Source organism: Helicoverpa zea, chromosome 12, assembly GCF_022581195.2.
Source record: "Helicoverpa zea isolate HzStark_Cry1AcR chromosome 12, ilHelZeax1.1, whole genome shotgun sequence".
Taxonomy (NCBI): domain Eukaryota; kingdom Metazoa; phylum Arthropoda; class Insecta; order Lepidoptera; family Noctuidae; genus Helicoverpa; species Helicoverpa zea.
In genome coordinates, this window is record NC_061463.1 from 6,637,660 (window position 1) to 6,659,823 (window position 22,164).

Below are 22,164 nucleotides of genomic sequence, written 5' to 3' on the forward strand. Positions count from 1 at the left end.
GAGTGCAATGATATCCACCCGTCAATTTAAATTCAACAATGATTGAAACGATTTCATGTAATACACATAGGTTAAAACTACTGATCAGATATAAATTAATTAGTAAGTTATACATTACTCTCGTCTTGAAAAGCTCGATTGGCTATCAAATAAAGCATTTATTAGGTAACAGTAGTCTGTTGGAATTATGGTGATACAACTTAAACATGCGTTACTAATACATTTGGGGTTGCATTCAATTAAAACATAAAAGTAGGGTTTCCCTTATTATTTATTTCATAAATAACTTTTTTTTTATTATTTTTACATCATCTTAGGTTCATAGTCTTAGGTGTTCGTCAGTTTCGCTGTTCACCAGGCGTGGCCGTGGGCAAGGGGAGCAGAGTGCAGGAGTCCGGCGTGAGCGCCGTACGCGGAGTACGCGGGAGCGGCGTAAGCGGCGGCGGCGTAGACGGGAGCGGCGTGCACGGCGTGGGACACGACAGCGGGGCTGCTGCGCACGTCCACGCGGGACTGGTGGGAGACGGCGGAGGGAGCCACGGCGAGCACCGGGGCGGCGTGCGCCACCACGGGAGCGGCGTAGGCGTGAGACACCACGGGAGCGACGGCGTGAGACACCACCGCGGGGCTAGAGACGACGTCCACGCGGGACTGGTGCGACACGGCGGAGGGCGCCACGTGGGCGACCACGGGAGCGGCGTAGGCGAGGTGTCCCAGGGAGCGCTTCTTCAGGTAGTGCGAGTGAGCGAGGGCGGAGTGGGCCAGCAGAGGAGAGGAGTAGGCGGCGTGCGCCAGCACGGGAGCGGCGACGACGGAGCGCACGACGGCGGGGCTGCTGCGCACGTCCACACGCGACTGGTGGGAGACGGCGGCGGGCGCGGCCAGCACGGCGGGCGCGACCACGGAGTGCGCGTAGGGTACGACGGCAGCGTGCGCGAGGGGAGCGTAGTGTCCGTCCAGGGCCTTAGCCTGCAGGTGCAGAGCGCGGGCGTTGATCACCTCGGCGGTGTCGAGCGGCCGGCCGTGCGGGTCCAGCACGAGCGCCGCGTGGTGCGCGGGCTGCGCCAGCGGCACCAGGGAGCCGCAAGCCACGGCCATTACAGCGAATAACACCACCATCGATTTCATTGTGAACGTGGTCTGTGTTTTTTCTGACGAACTAGATCACTTCAAACCGCAGACGGTCGACTGATAAATTCGACTCGCATACACTCATATTTATACTGACCGGATATAATTAAACGGTAAAGCAATTTCAGGCGTAAGTACGAGCATATTCGTTGCTTACATAGAACAATGTCAGTTGTCAATAATTTGACCTCGCGCACATGCGGCGGTCAAACATTACATCGTAGAAGAATTTCGTGGTCGGAGTATGTAGTGCGCGACGATGACAGCGAAATGTATGACGTTGCTCTACATAATAACTGCTAGAAAATCGCGAACGGATCTTCTGTTTCCATATTTTAATTACTTTAACAATAATTTGCGAAAGTGTTTCAGCCTTCGTTTGACTCATTTTGGATTGCAGCATTGGGAAAGTGCCTTGACTCTAATTTAGTGGCAAATAATCTATTAGTACTTAGCCAATTGTAGCTTTTGCATGACCTATAAGATTTATAAAGTTATAAGTGCTATTATTACAAAAGCTGCTTCTTTGTTTTAAAGATAAAGAGAAGTAACTGACTTACCATTAGGTAGTTTAAAATGAGTCTTAAATTCGTTAGCGTTGAGTTAAAATTGGTTTGGCTGTATCTCGAAGCTCATTCATTGCGCTCGCGCTTCGGCCGGCGGACAATGAAAGGTTCGCGCCCAGTCAAGCGGAGTAGTGTCCAAGAACACGAGGAATTACTCGATTACTAATACATTTAGTTCCGTGTTGTTGTCAATATAGCACATACGATCGATATCTTTGCCACTTTGGACATTGACAATATGCTGAACTTATTCATTAATCTCATACCATTTTTTTATTATTTAATTTCTTAGTGTGTATTGTTGTAGAGATATGTAACAAATACAAAGCTTATTGGCAATTAATTTAATAAGCTATTTCTTAGCCTGAAATTAGAGGAAACGCTTTGTTGTAGTCTAAATAAGAAGTTATAAAAAGAAATCGGAAACCCGATAGTTTGGTCGTTTTACCTACTTGCAATATCAATAACAGCATTGAAATACCATATTTGAAGTGTCAATATCAATGTTACATTAAAATTAAGGTTTGAATTTAAGGTTTAAATTTTAAAACTTAAGTGAAAGGACTGTCTATACTAATATTATAAAGAGGAAAACTTTGTTTGTTTGTTTGTAATGGATAACCTCAAAAACTACTGGACCGATTTTAAATATTCTTTCACCATTAGAAAGCTATATTATCTGCGAGTAACATAGGCTATATTTTATCCCGGTGCGGGCGGAAGCTCCCACGGGACGCGGGTGAAACGGCGGGAAAACGGATAGTGGATTATATTTTAACGTACAACGCAATGCAAAATATAATAATTTATTATTAATAGTTGCACTGTTTTTCGTAGAATTATTTATAATATTAAAATAGAGCGTAAATGGACTCATACACGAGATATTATGCTTTTTATCAAGCATTTATTAAACTATTCTAATTAGTTATTCTTAAATAACATTGCGTCAGTTATTTTTTTGTTCTGACAGTTTGAAAATTTGCGGAAATACTGTTAGATTATGGAGATTAAAATAGTTCACATGTAAGTACATAAGCAGCTTAGTACACGTGTACAATAGCTTAAAAACAACAGATACTTAAAAAAGTATATGTTCTTCAGCATATGCTTAAAAATCTGATGGGATTGGGAGTTTATCAATGTGAAAACAGAATTAGAATAACACACAGGTCTTCTCCACATTTAGGCGTCTTCCATACCTAGTAAGCAAGGATTGTTACCTATCCTTTCGAGTTAAATCTTTTACAATTGCAAGACACAATGTTCTCACATGTTAGCTGCCATTTCATAGATATGGAATTTGTTTTATTGTTTCATATAGTACGCCATAAGGAAGGATAGGATTAGGTTGGTACATACCCTACATGGCCGCATAGAATGACGTTAATATAGATAGCGTTAGAACAAAAACGTTCACCTTGAATTAATCAATGCGGGCTGACTGTATAGAATTACCGAATCAGATTTTACGCTAATTGTTTTTTTTACCAATAATTAGTATCGTCGGAAATTAAATTAATCATAATAATACTAAGCCTTCCTAAGGAAAATTATTATCTACAAGGTCTTGGTGACAAGGAAGGCCTTTTTTGGATAAGTTAGGAAAATCGGATCCCTTTGCAGAGTTAAGTTTCAAGTAACTGGCTTTTTCCCGCGGGTCCACCGCTGTTTCGTATCCAGACAAAAAAAAGCTTTTACTTACCCTATTTCGAGTTATTTCAGAAATAAGTCTAAAATAAATGCTATGCATGTTATAGACCAACTAACGATGTTGATTTCCCTGGTTAAAATATTTTTTGTGTTAATTTAGTTTTGGCGTTTAAGCGCGACAGACAAAAAGACTGAGTTATTATAACTTTTACATTTATTTTATTAGAAGGGATGAATAACTTTGACTTGAATGACTTCTTGTGAACTAAAAGTAGGCAGGAGCTAATCCTGGCACTCCCGAAATAAAATGTTTATTTACCTCTACTTTTATTCGACACATATACGAGTTTATTTATAGGCAAGTAAGTTCGACACAGGAAGTGTAGTTTCTTACTTCGTCTCCATGGAATAATCACAGGAGGTTGTTAGACGTATTTGTAGTAGTCAATATGTTTTGCGGGGTTGCTAGGAAGAAGGTGTGTGAAAACTTATACATCCTTACTAGAAAAACACCTGTTGAACACTTGTCTAAAAAAAGTGTGGCTGCAAAACGGACTTTATTACAACGTCATAATTTGTCAGAAAAGTGTTCAACAGAAGTTTAAAAGTTTTTGTGCTACGACGGATACTGTTTAGCTAAGGTTTAACTTTAACTGTGTGGCAATTATGAGTTACGTGTTTAGTGTAGTAGCATACTATTAATATTGGAACAAAACAAAACCTTATCCTGTAAACAGAATTAGGATACTCAATAAAGTTGCCCTGGTAAACAGTCAATTTTATAGCAGGAGTCTCGCTAGGAGTACATTCAAGAAGTACATCCAGATATCTGTTTTTTCCTGTTTTGCATTATTTACATCCCGGACATTCTGATAAGGTACCCGAGGTCATCGACCCTTACTTAAGCCAGTTTAAAACATTACACAAAATGTCACTCGGCTGACTGTAATTAAAGTTGGCACTCCAGCATTCAGTTCTATACAAAATGTATTAATATTGCGTTTCCGTTAGGTGTGTACATTTTCCTCGGGTCAATGACATTAAAATGGGCCCGTTCCGTCCCATTTGAGCAAGATCCGATAACTTAGGACGTTAGTTATCGGTCCTATTTAAGATGTAGTAAGGCATTGGTTTTCGTGATTTATTGGTCGGTTAACATAATTTATGCATCATAGTTTTCTTTATTTATTGATTTATTGTTAAAGGTTGAATCAAATTGTGTCTCAACTTTCTGAATGAATTGAATTCTTTGAGGAGGGGAGAAACATGTCTTACTAAAGTTTTATCTTTTGCTCAGAAGTGGACCAGAAGCGTCAAGTTTGATTCCCGTGTTGGATAATCAGAATATTGTATTATTATTGTTTTATGTTATAGAAGCCGTGGTCTGAATATGTGCCCTAAGGATGACTTGCTATTGTATGGGACCAAAATGTAGCTTAAATATACTGATGTTCTATATTTTTTGGTAGGTGTCATTTAAAAGGCAGAGTATGCCGATGTGATATAAAGTTTATGCACAAATATTTCTGCTGCCACTGAAGGCAGGAGCTTTAATTCACAATTCGATTCATATAATATTTAGCACCGCCATTGACCAAAGTCATTGAAGTGCGTAATAAATGATGACCGTGAAGTCTAGGTAAGTTTGTGAGCATTTATCTCATTGTGTCTGGGCTTTTAGCATTACAATTGTTTTACAATTAAGCCTGGAATTTGTCACGAACTGCATGCAATTAGTGTTACAAATTAATTTAATTATAAATATGACTGATAACTTGACACAATAAAGCTGTGGTACTAGGTTGAGTAGGTAATGCACACAGTTTGTTCATGAAATTCTTGGAATTTTCTTTTTAAACAAACTAATTTATTAATAAACTTTTAGATTTTAAGATCAACTCGTTATTAAACCTCATATGTGTTGTCATCATCGTCATGTTGTCATCTACTTAAGAGCATGTTTTTCAGTGGAAACCTTTACCGTCTTACCACAAAAACTTTTAAACGTCAGTTTAAGGCTTGTCTAAAAAAATGACAAATTATGACATTGACATATGGTTCATTTTGCAGCCACAATTTTTTTAGACAAGTGTAAAGCAGGCGTTTAAGTTTTTGTAGTAAGGCCCTTAAGGTTTTACTTGATTTCCTTATATAAAGTGACTTGCTCACGTTTAATAAAACGTTTCGACGAAACAAAATATTTTCATGACTAATTATTAAATGATTTTGAAAAACTCTATTACTTCAAGGCTGTGATAAAAGATAAGCTTTTTCCTTATATAGCATTTTAAAATGGATTTCGCAAACTGCGCATATATAAACTGCAGTTGTGTATGTATGCCACATGTGCTTAGACTGTTAAAAACACGAGTAGGTATGTTAAATACAGAGCATTTTCATTTATCATTCCACTGGCGTTATGTGGTCGCCGATTGTAATGTAAAAACTCTTGCAAAAAATATATTAAGACCGGTATTTTAGGAATCAGGATATAGGTGCTACAGAATGCCAATCATTTAAGGATATCTTTGTGAAATAATGAGTAGGTACTGAGGTATATAGATTTCTCAGTAAGTCGGTTTTGTAGGCGTTAATGTAATCATACTTGAATGCGCTTAAGGGTAATGTTGTAACTTAGAGCCTGAACTTTAAATAATATCATTTTCCGTTTTTAAAGATGCTAGAAAATTAACATAAAAGTAAAAGGGCTATTGTAAAAGTAATCCAGTTTAAAAAAAAGTAATAGGTACAGGATAATTAGCGAATTTGTTTTTCTTTGCCTGGTTTATTGGAGATTGTATGCGGAAGGTGGATTGAAGACATATGGTATATTGAAGCTGGAGGCAGTTTGTAAAAATGCTGAAAAGTGACAATGGCTTTCACATGTAATTTTAATAAAGCTCGAGCCTTAAATATCTCTAGTGTTTTCGCACTTACTTTTTGTCCACACTGACATTACAAATTAATATTTAAAGATAGTTTAAAAAGATAAGCTGGACTTATCATTGTCTCTAGTTTAAGGTCAGTTAACTGAAATGGGAACTTTTTATATAAGGACCGGATAAATAGTATGTGATATAGAAAGGACATTTACGGATTAGGCTATTAGTCGTGAGTGGAGAAACGTGATCTTTGTGTACTTACATATGTCTATATATGGAGTCCATCTAAAGTGCAATTGTTATCTTAGTAATAAACTAACAAAACGACTGTAATGGAGCGAACGTGATATTTTTTGGAACACCGTTTTTCGTAATACGGACCTTAAACTTACGATTTGAAATTCAGTTGGTAACATCATTATGCTTCTGACATACTTATATTATTCATATTTACGTATGGTGAAGCTCAACATATTTTCAGCAGCAAAATTTTGTTAAACAACCTTTTTTAGATCTGCTCGCCTTTATAGATACATATGTGCAGAAAGTGTACCAGTGTTATATACCTACTTTGACATAATGCATGTATAAGAACTGTGTTACTGAAGTTTTTAACCGACTTCCCAAAAAGGAGGAGGTTATCAATTCGGCCGGTATGTTTTTTTTTTTTTTTTTCTATGTATGTACATCGATTACTCCGAGGTTTATAGACCGATTTACGTGATTCTTTTTTTGTTCGACTCGGAATAGCTGCCAGTTGGTCCCATAGTCATCAGGTCAGGATCTGATGATGGAAACCCTGAGAAATCGAGGGCAACCGTCGAAAGTTGTAGGCATACATAGGGTAAAAACTTGACACTCAGGTGTACGCCTAAAAGCACTATTCAACTGTGAAGATTTGGAGCTGATCTGATGATGGAAACCAGAGAGGGTCGAGGGAACTCGACAACTGAATATGTAAACTACCTCGTGTTTGGGCTTAAATTATTTGTATTGACAAGACCTTTGCAACAGTGAAGGTTTGGAGCTGACCTGATGATGGAGACCAGAGAAAGTAAGTCGAGGGAACTCGACAACTGAATATGTAAAATACCTCGTATTTGGACTTATATTCTTTGTATTGATGAGAACTTCTCACTTGTATGGATAGTGACAACTATTCGTATCACTGAAAAGCTTTAAATAAAAAACTTTTTTACAAAAAAATTAAACCGACTTCCCAAAACACTAAAAAGCAAAAAAAAAAAACTATTTTTAGGTGCATCGGCCTAGAAGTCGGTGGCAAAATTAACTTAGTAACATCCATTAGACACCGACTTCTAGGCCGATGTTTTGGGAAGTCGGTTTAATTTTTTTGTTAAGATTCATTTTTCATTCCTCTCACTTAGTGCACTTAGTATGGCGCGTTACTTGATGAATATGACACTGAAACTTCTGACAAGTCTACATTGTGCTACAATGCATTTATTGTAATGAGGAAATACTTTGTATGTGATAATATGTCCAGTAATTTCGTTAACCACAAGTAGTAACCTATTTGTTCGCACTTTCAAGCTATTGGAACTGAGAGCTTTTGTTAACTACTCCTGATGCAAGTTACCAATCAATTTCGTCATCTCCGCGTTGTGTAAGTTCATAGACTGATTGAAAAGATTGCTTATCAACTAAGTACTCTACTTTTAATTGCTTTTTAGTCCCGATATGTAAAAATAATAATACAATTAACTTCGATTGCCTAATGATTTAGATTTGAGAGCTGTAAAATCTAATGGCAATGGACTGATTTAATTACTATCAGCATAGCAAGGCAAGTAGGGTTGGTTAAAATTTGCATAAACTTAGCTCTCGAACGCAATCTATCGTAAAATTATACTTGAAGTGTTAATGCGAGATTAATAAACGGCTTTACTTTTGAACATTAAATTATAGCTGTACCTATAAAGTTATAAATAACTTATTAATTAATTAAAAGGACTGACGCAGGTGAAAGAGCCTGTACGATATATAAAAGGAAACGCTGAACCTGACACTTGTATGAAAAGTTCAAGTGACTTGTTGATATATAATTGCATGCTGCCATATTTGATCATGCAGATATGATAATTGTAAACAGTGATGATGCATGTAGACCAATGATAAAAAAAAGTTTGTGGCTGGGGGTATATGAAATGACAATATTATGTTTTCTATGTTTGATTGATTTCTAATGTAAAGATGGACCAAACATTTTCTTTTTCGCCATAGGCCAATTCATTAAAAATGCTAGGAGACAAGTTGTCTGCTAGATAGCTAATATATATCTATCGGTATGATAATATGTATGATGAAAAACTACAGTTGTCAATTGAAACACAATTTACCGAACTAAATTACACATTACCGAACACAATTTACCGCTTTATGATACTTACATCTAGATTTGGATTTCAAGGTGATAATGAATAAAAGGTAGTTGTACTCACATTAAAAATAATAAACTGAAATCGATTCCAATCTTTCTTTGTGATATTTGTTAATCATTGGCAATATGTAGGTACCTACATATCTATTTTCCCTTATAAGATGGTGTCATATTATAATGATGATGGACTAGTATTTCCCCCTATTTTATTAATGTGTCGTATATGACCAATTATTTCCGAAATAAAATATACGGTGTCTCAAATATAGGTATTATATCTCAACCAAAGCCGTACAAATATTTTTCTGATGATGTCATTTAGAAAATTACAAAATTCGTGGAACACGGTCGAATGTGGCGTTTCCACGAATTCCTTTTTTATTCGAATGGCAAAGGAATGAGTTATTCTGCCTGTAGAAAATGGAGTTTGTACGTCATTTTGAAAAAGGTGAAAATGAAAACAATTAAAATCATTGAAGAAATAATAAAAAAATGTCCTCTCTTAAGAAACAGTTGCTAATCGCGATAAACGTGAAACAAAGTTTTATTGTGCTACTTATTAAGAGAATAGATGTTCTCGTGGACGCGGGGGCGTGCTCAATGCACAATGTACCTTTGTGGTAAACTGGAGCGATCTGATAACTCAACTAAGTTGCCATTTTCATTCGAACAATACGTTATACCACTCACGTTTGCATAAAAGCGTCCCGCTGTCACACCGAAGCGTAGCATAAAGCAATCGGCCTTTTAAGGCAAACATTGAGTGTTCGTTGTTGATATCCAGCACGATTTATTGTTACGTGCGCGTCGGCTCCTGCAGATAAGATAGACGATAAAAGGCTTTTATATGGAAATTCGTGAAATAAAAGTAAATCTTTTTTATGACTGAGTAGAAGCTGTTTTTGTAGTACTAAGTAATCTTTTATAAGGTCAGGGTTCAATGTAGTTGCTTTATATTTTGTAAGGTAGAATTGTTCGATCAGAAACGAGCTCATAACTTATGGATTGTCATTTATTTTTCTTGAAGTTCAAGATATTTAAAATATAAGTGTGATACGAGGCCTCTAGTGATATTTCCTAAAGGGAAGCACCTTACACAAAGGCTTGTGTAACTGTGAGACGTGACGTGTTTGTAGACGTCACAAATTTTCATTTGAACGCTTAATTGAGTACAGAACTGTAAGGACTTGTAAGGAGTTTGACATACTATAGATACATACTAGATCTTTGAAATTAAAACCGAAAAGTAAAACTGAGAACATAATATCCACAAAAATAGTTGATCCAGGTAAAAAACTAGCAGAGTTTCTGCAATACTGTGCCCAGCCCTCGATTTTTCTCTTTTTAAAAACAAAATAAATAATCACGACAAATCATACAATACAACAGGTACACGGACATTTTGAAAAAAAAATAAAGCACCATCAAAAGCAAACAGCATTATCGCTTCCCTATGTAAATAGCAACATTAAATTCCGTGTTAACAGCAATATCGCGTGATATTTTTATGGTCGACGCTAGTTGGCAAGCCTTACTAGATCAAGGCAAGCCACGACAACACAGGTAGTAAGTCACATAGGCTAAACACTCGCCTACCCCCGCGAAACGAGTCCAGCTCGAAATATATTTCGATTGTTGTCACAACTCGATGATTTGCTATCGAGAGCTTTTGACATCGGAAATGTATGACTGAATGAATGATGTATGTGTGTTAGTCAGCTGGAATGTTGAATATTTGTAGTTTAATGTTATGTTGCACATACCTAACCTACTTACCTACCTAGCAGTGTTGCAGGTATTTGAAACGTTTTAATAAGAAAACAGTTAACTAAAAAAAAATGTAAGAATGACACGCAGAACCAACCTTTAAACAAAAGTACACTAACAAACAATCATTAAACAATAGATTCCAATTAACTTAATTTCACCTTTGTCCGTTGTTATAACACTAATCAAACAGATAACATACTTATGTACGTATGTATTATATGGCGGGGTTACCAGACAGTTACGCACTGATCATAATGTCTATATCCATTATCATAATTATGTAACTGACATACAATACTTCGTTATCGGTTAGGACGTTTGAGGACATCAATAAGCTTCGCAGAACTTATTTTTAGTTAATCACAAATACCTTATTACGTTGTGAATGTAACGAATTGGTCAATACGACAATTTAGGGGTTTCTGATCTAACATTACTAATGTGATAGTTAATGTTACCTATTCAGTGATGTCAATAGGACTGATCGGGTATGTACACAAATAGTTAAAGTATTCATACTTTGGATACTTTTAGCTTGAACTTCTTTGAACCCTAATACTAGATTTGATGTTGAACTTAAGACAGGTTATTAAATAGCTCGAGGCTTCTAACCCTCAAACGCTACACTACAATTAAAAGCCACAAAATGATAGTATTCGCGGTACAAAGTGGGTTAACTTTATGATAATTATGTGAGATAGTTGTACAAGAATGGCGTCCAGTCATGGCGACGCGGAATGCTATTTGTTATTACCGAAGGCCTTGCTTCAGTTTATTCAATGTTGATTTTTTGTTTAGTACACTGTAATTATAACGAAAATGGACAAGTCTTGATTGGATAATAAGTAGCTGTGCAAGTTGTTAGAGCGGTACTGATCGGTAATTGGAACCACATTATTTATTGATGGCACCGCAGATTCTTTAATGCGCTTTTGATGTTTGGTATCAGTATCTAAAATGCATACGTATCAAAAGGAACCTACAAATACCTAAACAAAAAACGCATATAATTTTTTTGTATTTTTTGAGAACTCAAAACCAAAAATACGTAAAATGCAGCTTAAACATATTATAGGTACTTAACTTTTGATGGTCGGCAAAGTGCACATAAGAGAGTACATAAGAGAGTACATAAGAGAGTATATAAGAGAGTACATAAGAGAGTACATAAGAGAGTACATAAGAGAGTACATAAGAGAGTACATAAGAGAGTATATAAGAGAGTACATAAGAGAGTACATAAGAGAGTATATAAGAGAGTACATAAGAGGAGTACATAAGAGAGTACATAAGAGGAGTACATAAGAGAGTATATAAGAGAGTAGGTACATAAGAGGAGTACATAAGAAAGTATATAAGAGAGTACATAAGAGGAGTACATAAGAGAGTATATAAGAGAGTACATAAGAGAGTATATAAGAGGAGTACATAGGAGAGTACATAAGAGGAGTACATAGGAGAGTATATAAGAGAGTACATAAGAGAGTATATAAGAGGAGTACATAAGAGAGTACATAAGAGAGTATATAAGAGAGTACATAAAAGGAGTACCTAAGAGAGTATATAAGAGGAGTACATAAGAGAGTACATAAGAGAGTATATAAGAGGAGTACATAAGAGAGTACATAAGAGGAGTACATAGGAGAGTACATAAGAGAGTATATAAGAGAGTATATAAGAGAGTACATAAGAGAGTACATAAGAGGAGTACATAAGAGAGTACATAAGAGGAATACATAAGATAGTATATAAGAGGAGTACATAAGAGAGTACATAAGAGGAGTACATAGGAGCGTATATAAGAGAGTACATAAGAGAGTATATAAGAGGAGTACATAAGAGAGTACATAAGAGAGTATATAAGAGAGTACATAAAAGGAGTACATAAGAGGAGTACATAAGAGAGTATATAAGAGGAGTACATAAGAGAGTACATAAGAGGAGTACATAGGAGAGTACATAAGAGAGTACATAAGAGAGTACATAAGAGAGTACATAAGAGATTACATAAGAGAGTACATAAGGGAGTAGGTACATAAGAGGAGTACATAAGAGAGTACATAAGAGAGTACATAGGAAAGTACATAGGAGAGTACATAAGAGAGTACATACGAGAATACATAAGAGAGCACATAACGCACTATTGCACATTATGTGACATTTATATCAATTGACATTAAACCTTATAAAGATAATAGGAACAATATTGCCTACATTTTTAACCGACTTCCCAAAAAGGAGGAGGTTATCAATTCGGCCGGTATGTTTTTTTTTTTTTTTCTATGTATGTACATCGATTACTCCGAGGTTTATGGACCGATTTACGTGATTCTTTTTTTGTTCGACTCGGAATAGCTGCCAGTTGGTCCCATAGTCATCAGGTCAGGATCTGATGATGGAAACCCTGAGAAATCGAGGGCAACCTTCGAAAGTTGTAGGCATACATAGGGTAAAAACTTGATACTCAGGTGTACGCCTAAAAGCACTATTCAACAGTGAAGATTTGGAGCTGATCTGATGATGGAAACCAGAGAGGGTCGAGGGAACTCGACAACTGAATATGTAAACTACCTCGTGTTTGGGCTTAAATTATTTGTATTGACAAGACCTTTGCAACAGTGAAGGTTTGAAGCTGACCTGATGATGGAGACCAGAGAAAGTCGAGGGAACTCGACAACTGAATATGTAAAATACCTCGTATTTGGACTTATATTCTTTGTATTGATGAGAACTTCCCACTTGTATGGATAGTGACAACTATACGTATCACTGAAAAGCTTTAAATAAAAACTTTTTTACAAAAAAATTAAACCGACTTCCCAAAACACTAAAAAGCAAAAAAAAACTATTTTTAGGTGCATCGGCCTAGAAGTCGGTGGCAAAATTAACTTAGTAACATCCATTAGACACCGAATTCTAGGCCGATGCAACTAAAAATAGTTTTTTTTTGCTTTTTTATAAAGTTAGTTCTTTCAGCAAAGCTTGCAAACGAATATTTAATTGCATGATAATATCGTCATTGACAACGTTTTGACCACTACCAATATTTCGTGTAGGACGAATTGCGGTTCTTATGTTCATTATATTGGTCATCAAAATGATTTACGAGTGGGTGAAATCAATGGTATTGTTAATCCGACAGCTTACAGTAATCCTCGCTATTTATAGCTCAAAAATCCAAACATTGGTGTTTCCCTTTAAAATGAATATGATGTGCGTTTTCCATACCGCGATAATTTTTAATTTATTATGCAGGGATAGTATGGATTGCTGGCAACTTGCGTCAAAAGCTAACATGGAGCGACTCTCTAAATTAACTTCTCAACCCTGTTACCTGTGCAACCCGATACCCCTTTATTAGACTGGTTTTTAAACTTTGTGATTGCCCGAAAAGAATGTCAAAGATGTTTGAATGACATCCACAACCCATTAATTTAACGTGCCTTTAAACGTCTTTTAAAACGCGCGCGCGTCGCCGGCGCGTTTTTATCCTGCAGAGCAGTCCTGATTTACGTGCGTATCGTGTCTGAATCGCTACAAACGCACATCGACGGCGACGGCGCGTTTAAAAAACGTGGTGTGCATAGGCCCTAACACGGAGGAACTCAACCACAGATCCATTGCGCTAAGCGCTCCTTTATGTATGATCTATCGACCCGTACGGCTGCTACTTAGCCATGAGCAAAGTAAACTTTTTCTATCAGATTGATAGATAATGCGTGTGGGTTTGAGCGAGTCATAACCAAACTGTTGTTTACAAATAAACAAATGTTGCGCCAACAACGCAACTTAACAACAATACCGACTGCCTCAGGCTCGCCTCTAACAACAAACATAACATAACTTCAATGTTATTACAGTAATCGGATGTAATTACCAAATATTGGATTACGTGATCAGTTTCTCTGAATCGAAAGCTCAGCATTATTGTTTTTCCAAGGAATGATATTCTTTATCCCGAAGTTTGACCAGTATTACAATCATTCAATATTTTCTGAGAACCGATATAAGAACAAAGTCGTGTATTAACTGGATTCAAAGTGAAGAATATATTCCGCGAAACCAAGTTGCTTTATTTAACAGAATTTTATTCAAATGAATAGGTATTGTTTTAACATTTGATTTCAAAGAATTAAAACAAAAAAAACTTTTGAACTTACATAAAGCCCTAATGTTCTGCTTGTACTTACTTCCTATAACTTGTACGTTGTAGGTTTATGTATAGTAATATCAATGAAGGTCTAACATATCTCGTATTAGTTCCGAGATAGGTTCTATTAATATTGCGGGGTGGCAGCTGCACGGCGTGAGACGCAAGTTGGTGACACGCGAGCGTCACTGGACTTCGTTCGTTCAACTTTGGTCTCGTTCGCACGCGATGCTCCCTGGACAGATGTTCCGGAATGTTACTTATTAAAATTTCGCACTTCGATGGATTCTTTAACATGCGGTCTTAGTGTTGAGAAAAAGCGGGAAGTAAAAACTCAATTAGGTCACAAATAGGAAGTGTGATACTAAAATAAGTCTTAGATGTAATTAGTGATAAAATTATATATAGATTATAATAAAGGCTACAACAATGATGTAATTTGACTTTCAATTACATCAGCTAAACGGCCAACCCCCACTTCCCGCGGCGCTAAGTTTCAATATGCGCAAGGATACCTAAGGTTGCGAGACTAATGTTATGCAGTTTGCGGTTGTTAATGTTGTTAAATGTTGATAGAAAGACATATTATTATATTTAAATTTCCAATGGGCTGTAGAACTGGTATAGTGTAAAATATCACCAGAATTTGTTTTGCTGTTAACATTAAGGCTGCATAGAGTAGAAGAACCCAGACTCCATCCAATCCAGATTTATGATGAAAAATTAATAAATATGATATTTCACAATTCGCACATGGTAATCAACTCTTATAAATACCAAGAAGAGTAACATTTTTAAGGAACACTGACTCTTTTTGAAATAGGAAAACACGGAAAATCGCTTTTCTCTAATTCGCGTGAACATAGCCAATTAATTAACAGCAAAAGACTTCGTTTTAATTAAAACTTATCGTTTTATTGTCGTCAGTACTTCATGGAAAGGTGAGAAGTAGTGAAGTTCATTGAGAATCTTTAATAATGTCTTAATTAAAAGGTTGAAGTCAATGACTTATCTGAAGCACTGCTCGCAAAAACGTTATTTTCATTTTAGATATATTCTATATACGATGTCACTTCGACACTAAATAGATGTAACCTTTGTTTCTCTCGCAACCTTATTAATTAAAATAAATAAACAGAATTGTAGCTCTTTTGTCTAGCGAGGAAAATACTTAAGTATACCGCCACCGCTCGGGGAAAAGATTTTTTTATGCGGGACTCGAAGCCACTAAAAACTGCGCCTTCACTACAATTCCACCTTTTCTGTCAGAAGAGTCACGAGAACTGCCACGCATGACTTTTGCAACCCCTCAAGGTGTAATCCTAGTTTTTCCAGACTCCATCCTAAACAAAATCTAATTATAACTGCTCAACACACAAAATTAAACAATTAACTACCTAATTACGTTGTAACATTTCTTCCATTGAAACGATCCTTGATTTCAATTTCGATTTCAACAAGGCTAAGAAGGAAGGTCGTCTTAACCATAGGGGCAAAAACACGAACGAAACTCGTTGTAACACATGTATGTGTAACGTTTACATGTATGGGTGGGCACGTAAGAGGTGCGTATGAGCATACAACCGGTTCATACGTCACACTCTCTGAGTACGCGGTGTCAAGTTCATGTGTTTGTTTATTACGCATATACATAGGTACTTGTGTGTACTGTATATGTATTGTTAACTTTGTAACTGTACTGTTTTAGTGTGTATAATTGTGTATGTTATTGTTAAATGATAAGAAATTTTAGATAGATCGGTACCATCGATGTAGCACCTTGTCTAATTCACTCATGTGTCTGAGTTTCCATGCCATTCAAGATAACATGAGTTCTATTGGAAATTATGTACCTATAAGAAGAAACTTTAAAAGCACGAATTAAAGCTTATTCATATTTTTACACTATCACGTTTTTGCTCAAAACACTCAATCAAAGTGACGTGGTTATTGTGCGTTTTATTAATATTGGGTTCACCTCTGCGGGCATCCTATGAAAGGATTTAATTAGGAGCGAGTTCAATGACCAGACCATTAGATGGTAGCCTTTTACCACAAATCTTTTTATTTAGAAATTGTTTGTTTATTCGAAGATCGTTCATTTAAATTGGTTTTAGGGTTGCCGATACCTATAGAATAAAATGAGGGGAAAATTTTCAGATAACGATCAAGCATGTAGTCATGTCGTTGTATACCAGTTGAGATCAGAGGTTACTCCATAAAACGTGTCTTATGCCAAATGCATTTAATTTTCAACAAAACAATACATATTGTCTAGTCTTGAATGTTACATTGCATAAGTTCTAAAACAAAACTTCATGAAATTCGTGTAATTTCATGTGTTTTGAAAAAGTCGACAAAAATGATATTTTTGTTTTATTAACGTAAAAAGCCTAAATAAATAACGTGATTGACAGCCCTGAGCGAATGCGATTTTTTTGGATGAGTCGTTCCGTAAGGTTAATGTGATTTTTATTAAGTGAAAAATGTACCTTTTCTTAGAAATCACCAGTCCTTTATGATAGTAATTGTTTTGACCTGAAAGCACATCTGCAAGTTCAAATCCTTGGCAGTCAGCCTTTGCTAGCATTTTTCTGATTGACCTATATTTTTTTCTTGGTACAATAAGACTTAGCTGTCATAAGGAAAAATATTTGACAGGTTTGTAGGTACAACAAAATTAAAGAAAAGAGCCTACGCAGCAATCGTTGATTGTGTTAAATTATTAGTTTTATTTTTTGATAAATTGAGCTATCACACAATTTGTTATTTCACGAATATAATTTGTAAGCGTTTAGCGTAGTTATTACTTCTTTGATATTACATCTTCCCGAATAATCGAAATTATTCTCCTGTAAAATTATGTTACGTCAAAAGCAAGATGTTTAACATTTAAATTAAAGTGAGTTCACAAATTGTAAAAATTAAAGTAAGAAGTCGTTGACACTCAGGTATTCCGTGTGCCTGACAGTACCAAATTCTTAATTTATGATCTACGTACACACTGGTGAGTTAATTGAGATCATCTATTACACGAGTGTATATAATTACTATTACGGAGAACGAAGGGGTAATTTAGAATTTTTGCACATCGAGGCAGATAATCACTTCAAGTGAACGGCCCTTTATCAACGTTCAAGGTGAACAGGGAAGTACTGGCGAATCTGGAGTCAATTTCATATGTATACCGATTTGCTTAGAGTTGAAATTAGCATTATCTCCAAGCCCGCGCCGGCGGACACTGCTTTTGGCGCCTGCGCCGCCCCGTGGTCCTTTTCTAACCACCGGCGACCTACGGCCAACGCCTAGCCGCATATTTGCTGACGTCACAAAGGTATCTGGAATACGCCTACGAAATTGATTGGTATATAAGCTGCAGCATGGAGGGTAAGAATTACAGTTGCTCTCTGCTAAGAAAACAACACAGACCACAATGTACAAGCTGGTGGTGTTGTCCTCCGTCCTGGCCCTGGTGGCCGCCAAGCCCAGCGGACTCGGACTCGGCCTCGGTCTCGGCCCTCTGGGTGTCCATGGCTTAGGCTTGGGAGCGCCGTGGGGATTGGGCGCTCACCTAGGCGCCCCGCTGGTGGCTCCTCTCGCGGCTCCGCTTGCTGCTCCTGTGTTGGCCGCTCCTGTTGCTCACGCACCCGCTGTCGGAGTCGCCGGTCCTGCCGTGGTCGCCGCGCCCCTGGGTGGTGCTGCCCACAACTACAGGGGACCCGTGTCGCTCGCTCCCGGCCAGCCCGCCAGCATCATAGCTCAAGACGGCAGGCCCCTTGACACCCTCAGTGTGAACGCCGACCGTGCTGTGCACTACACCGCCCGGGTGGTAGACTCTGCCATCGGAGGGCATGGACATCTGCTCGGAAAGCGCTCTGCTCCTCTCCTTGGCGCACCGTGGGCTGGCTTGCCCGCCGCGCACGCGCTGGCGCCCGCCGCCCTCGCCTTGCCCGCCGCTGCACACCTCGGCTGGCGCGCACCAGTCGCTCCTCTGGGCTTGGGACCCCTGGGTCATGCTGGCGTCTTGGGACCTCATTGGTGAAATACTGTGTAAAGAAAGTTTAGCATATTCGACAATATATCTGCCTATAGTTTATAAAGAGAGTTACTCGTAAAAAGCATTTTTCTTTGAACAAATCCCTTTTTCTTTTGAATGTGATAGTAGGTATGTGTGTGAAACTAAAACATGCGGTCAAAACAAAAATGCTTCTTAGCTAAGTAGGTATGGTATCTGTGGTTGCCGGAAAATTGTTGAATTGAGCTTCCGAAAATATTTGTTTGTTTATTATGTGTAGTGGGTTACCTCGTAGTGGCTCTTAGTATCTCATTCTCTACGAGTAGTCTTGCAATTTTGCAAGAATTCCTTACAAATGTTGGTGTCTTTCTGATCTCCTACCTTGATCTGATTCTGGGTCTTAAAAGTTGTTTCGATACTCGAGTGAGCTTGTTTATTCTTTGCATTGTCTTCTGAATTATCACCTTATTGCTAGAAACTTGTTTGAGGCTGGGTCTATGGAACTTTCATGGTGGGCTTGTTTATGTTCAAAAATATAACCTATAATAATCTTCTTTACCTGTATATGTGTATTAGCTTGTACAAAATTAAATTTTACGTATTGTTACATATTTTTTATAATTATCCAACCACTTCTCTCGGTTTGATCTCTCTCGGATATCTTGCAACTAAAAGTCGAGTTTTCAGCTCTTCTTTGCCCGTCTTTGTTCACTGCATTCGGTGAGAATTTTATGTTAAATGTCTAAATTGCTGGTTTGATACATTTGGCCGTACTCTCTCTTTACTCTATAACGAATTGCAAATTTTTATTTGGTTTTTTGCTTCCCAATAGAGCAACATTATCTTTAACGAAGAAGCAATAAAATGTTTTTAAAAAGCTCAGCAGTCGGTTAAAAAGTTCGAGTACTTAACAGCGGTTAATTCATTTCAATCAAAAATTTAAATTCAAACTCAGCACCACTACTCAATTTGTAAAAGAGTAACTAATTGATTTCAGTAGATAAATTAATTATGAATTGTACCTATACTACATTTCAAAACTAAAACTTTATAACATAAAACAAACACATAGACGAAGAACACACTTTGAGATGTTTTAGAAAACACAAGTATGACAATTACATAAATTAACAGTTAAACACGTTTTCATGAATGCACGGAAAAATGGACAAAGTTCAGACTATAAGACTTCTTTAACTTATTCAAATATACCGATAACCGACATGAAGTTTCAGTTTACATTTCGGCTTGTGCTCGTTCTCATACCATATTATTGTATTGTAATTAGAATTACATACAGCTGCCAATTTTCATGACACTACGATACTTGGAAGATGGGTTAATTAGTTACCTTAGAGTCCATTACATAGTTGCGTACAGGTCGCCCTAATACAAGCGTGTTAATAAATAAATCGATATTATCTTTGGTTATCGTAGCTGGACAGAAATGTTGAAAATGTATGATGTCGTGTCCTATAAGGGACGAACCAAATTTTAAGGAATACATTATTATTGACATTTTCTCATTTATTTATTAGAAAACTGTATATAAATCACTGTTAGTGCTTAGTTAAGTATCTAGTAATATTGTTTGCGATAGTTAAGTCTAATTGCTTTGTTCTTATGAATTATTTTCTCGGAGAAAAGTGGTATTTTCATGGCCAACGATGCATTCCAGCGACGCCTATCATGGTAATCTTATCACACTAGTATATAAAGCGTCTGTCACGACAAGAATGCATCAGTGCATCTGAGCTGAGATCGAAACACAGACCTACATACAACATGTTGAAACTGGTGGTGTTGTCCTGCATCGTGGCCGCAGCATCAGCAGCCTTGCTGGCGCCCTTCACGCCTCTAGCCTATACAGCGCCTTTCCTGGCGCCCTACGGCAATTACAGGGGGCCGCTGTCCCTCGCTCCCGGCCAGCCCGCCAACATCCTCGCCGCCGACGGCAGGCCGCTGGACACCCTGGACGTGAACTTGGACCGCTCTGCTCACCTCACCGCCAAGGCGCTTGAGAGTGGCGTGCACCTGCTGAAGAAACGCTCGGCTGCCCCGATCGCGCCGGTCGGCCACGTGGCGGTAGCTGCGCCCCTGGTCCACGGCGCGCGACTCGCCTACACCGCGCCCGTCATCAGCTCACGCCTGGCAGTGGCTCCCGTCACCTACGCAGCACCCATCGCTCACTACGCTCATTGGTAAATTGTGGCATAAGTAGATAGTAATATGGGCTGCTGCTGTAGATAGTAATACTAAATACCTTCATGTATTAAATCAAATTGGAATGTACTTTTTGTATATTTTTTCTCTCAATAGAGGTATACTTTCCCATTGTTTTAGCGAATAAGTTGTGCAATCCATTGCGGTCTTGTCTTGTGATTCTGTTTTATAGCTTAATGTTATGTTCTTCATAAACAGCAACATCAATTTCTTGTTTGTTAAGCAAATCTTTTGTTTTCATCAATTATTATCATATGTCGTCATTAAATGGAACGCGTAGTTATAGGAAGGTTTTAATCTGCAGGCTGATGACATTTGTCTGGCCAAAGCTATATAGTTCTGGAGACAGCTAGTTATAAAAATAAATGATGGCAAATGTACATTATTAGCTGTTAAAAGGTGTATTTTTTTTTGTCTTTTGACTACCGTGAGTGGTGAAAACTATTTTAATTTGAACTCTAACCTTTAGTTTAGACTGAGCCAGACAACCTTACCTTTGTAGACATTATCTTTTGAAGGCACATTGTTTGACTAATTGACTAGTAAAAGATCTCCGTGAAAACTGAACACTGTCTGGTAAATAACTTTTCATCCTTTGTGAGCACGTAAAACAATATTCATGGCATACCACATTCAACAGAGACAATAATACTAATATCAGTTTCTTTCAGGCCATATGTTGAACTTTATTTCTGTAAAAGCCATCTATTAGGATTGTGTCCAAGTTGTAAATGGGCTCTAAATACTACAATTTCAACATTGCTTGATCGTTGCATATCTAATGATATCATTTGATATCTCAAATGTTACAAATCTTAGATGTAGAGGAATTTTATGAAAATTTAATTTAGAAATATGACGAAGGCTTAGCCACTTAGGGATTATGCGTTAGTTATACACATACTTAAGTTACAAAGCTAAATAAAGTGGGTGTGAAACTGCTGAACCCTAAACTACTTACCCCTCGAACGCCAAGTGAAAAGCAATAGTTTTTCTTTTGTATATGGGATCGATGGCGTTTAATACCATGATTGAACGAATTTAAATGAATCCTTGAAGTAATATAGATCCACAATTTTGAAGGTTAAATAAGGGGTAAAAACTAATCTGTAATTTTTAAAAACTTAGTCCCTACATTCCTTTTAGAGTCCACTTCACGAAAGAAGTCCCGCGGAAAATTGTGGAACTATATATTTTTGTACGTATTTACTGAGCTATCGCATGGACACCTTTTGTGAAATGAACTTTAACATATGATTTGCTTTTTGTCAAGACCTGACGTAATGGAAGTGACAAAAACTGTTCAGTATAGTGTCCCATATCATACTACAGTTAGGTCGGTGAAACAATATCCATTTCAAACGCAATAAGTC

At 37.4% G+C, this 22,164-nt stretch overlaps 3 protein-coding genes across 3 annotated transcripts; 2 read left to right on the forward strand and 1 right to left on the reverse strand.

Annotated features, from left to right (window-relative positions):
• Positions 1–253: 253 nt before the first annotated feature.
• LOC124635050 (cuticle protein 16.5-like) lies at positions 254–1,202 on the reverse strand. Its single transcript, XM_047170827.1, has one exon. The coding sequence runs from the start codon at positions 1,126–1,128 to the stop codon at positions 352–354; it is 777 nt and encodes a 258-aa protein (XP_047026783.1). The 5' UTR covers positions 1,129–1,202; the 3' UTR covers positions 254–351.
• A 16,740-nt stretch (positions 1,203–17,942) lies between these two features.
• Positions 17,943–19,175, forward strand: LOC124635052 (cuticle protein 16.5-like). The gene has a single exon (XM_047170830.1). It carries the CDS (start codon positions 17,987–17,989, stop codon positions 18,593–18,595), a length of 609 nt encoding a protein of 202 aa, XP_047026786.1. The 5' UTR covers positions 17,943–17,986; the 3' UTR covers positions 18,596–19,175.
• A 148-nt stretch (positions 19,176–19,323) lies between these two features.
• Positions 19,324–21,189, forward strand: LOC124635054. Its single transcript, XM_047170832.1, has one exon. It carries the CDS (start codon positions 20,354–20,356, stop codon positions 20,771–20,773), a length of 420 nt encoding a protein of 139 aa, XP_047026788.1. The 5' UTR covers positions 19,324–20,353; the 3' UTR covers positions 20,774–21,189.
• The last annotated feature ends 975 nt before the right edge of the window (positions 21,190–22,164 follow it).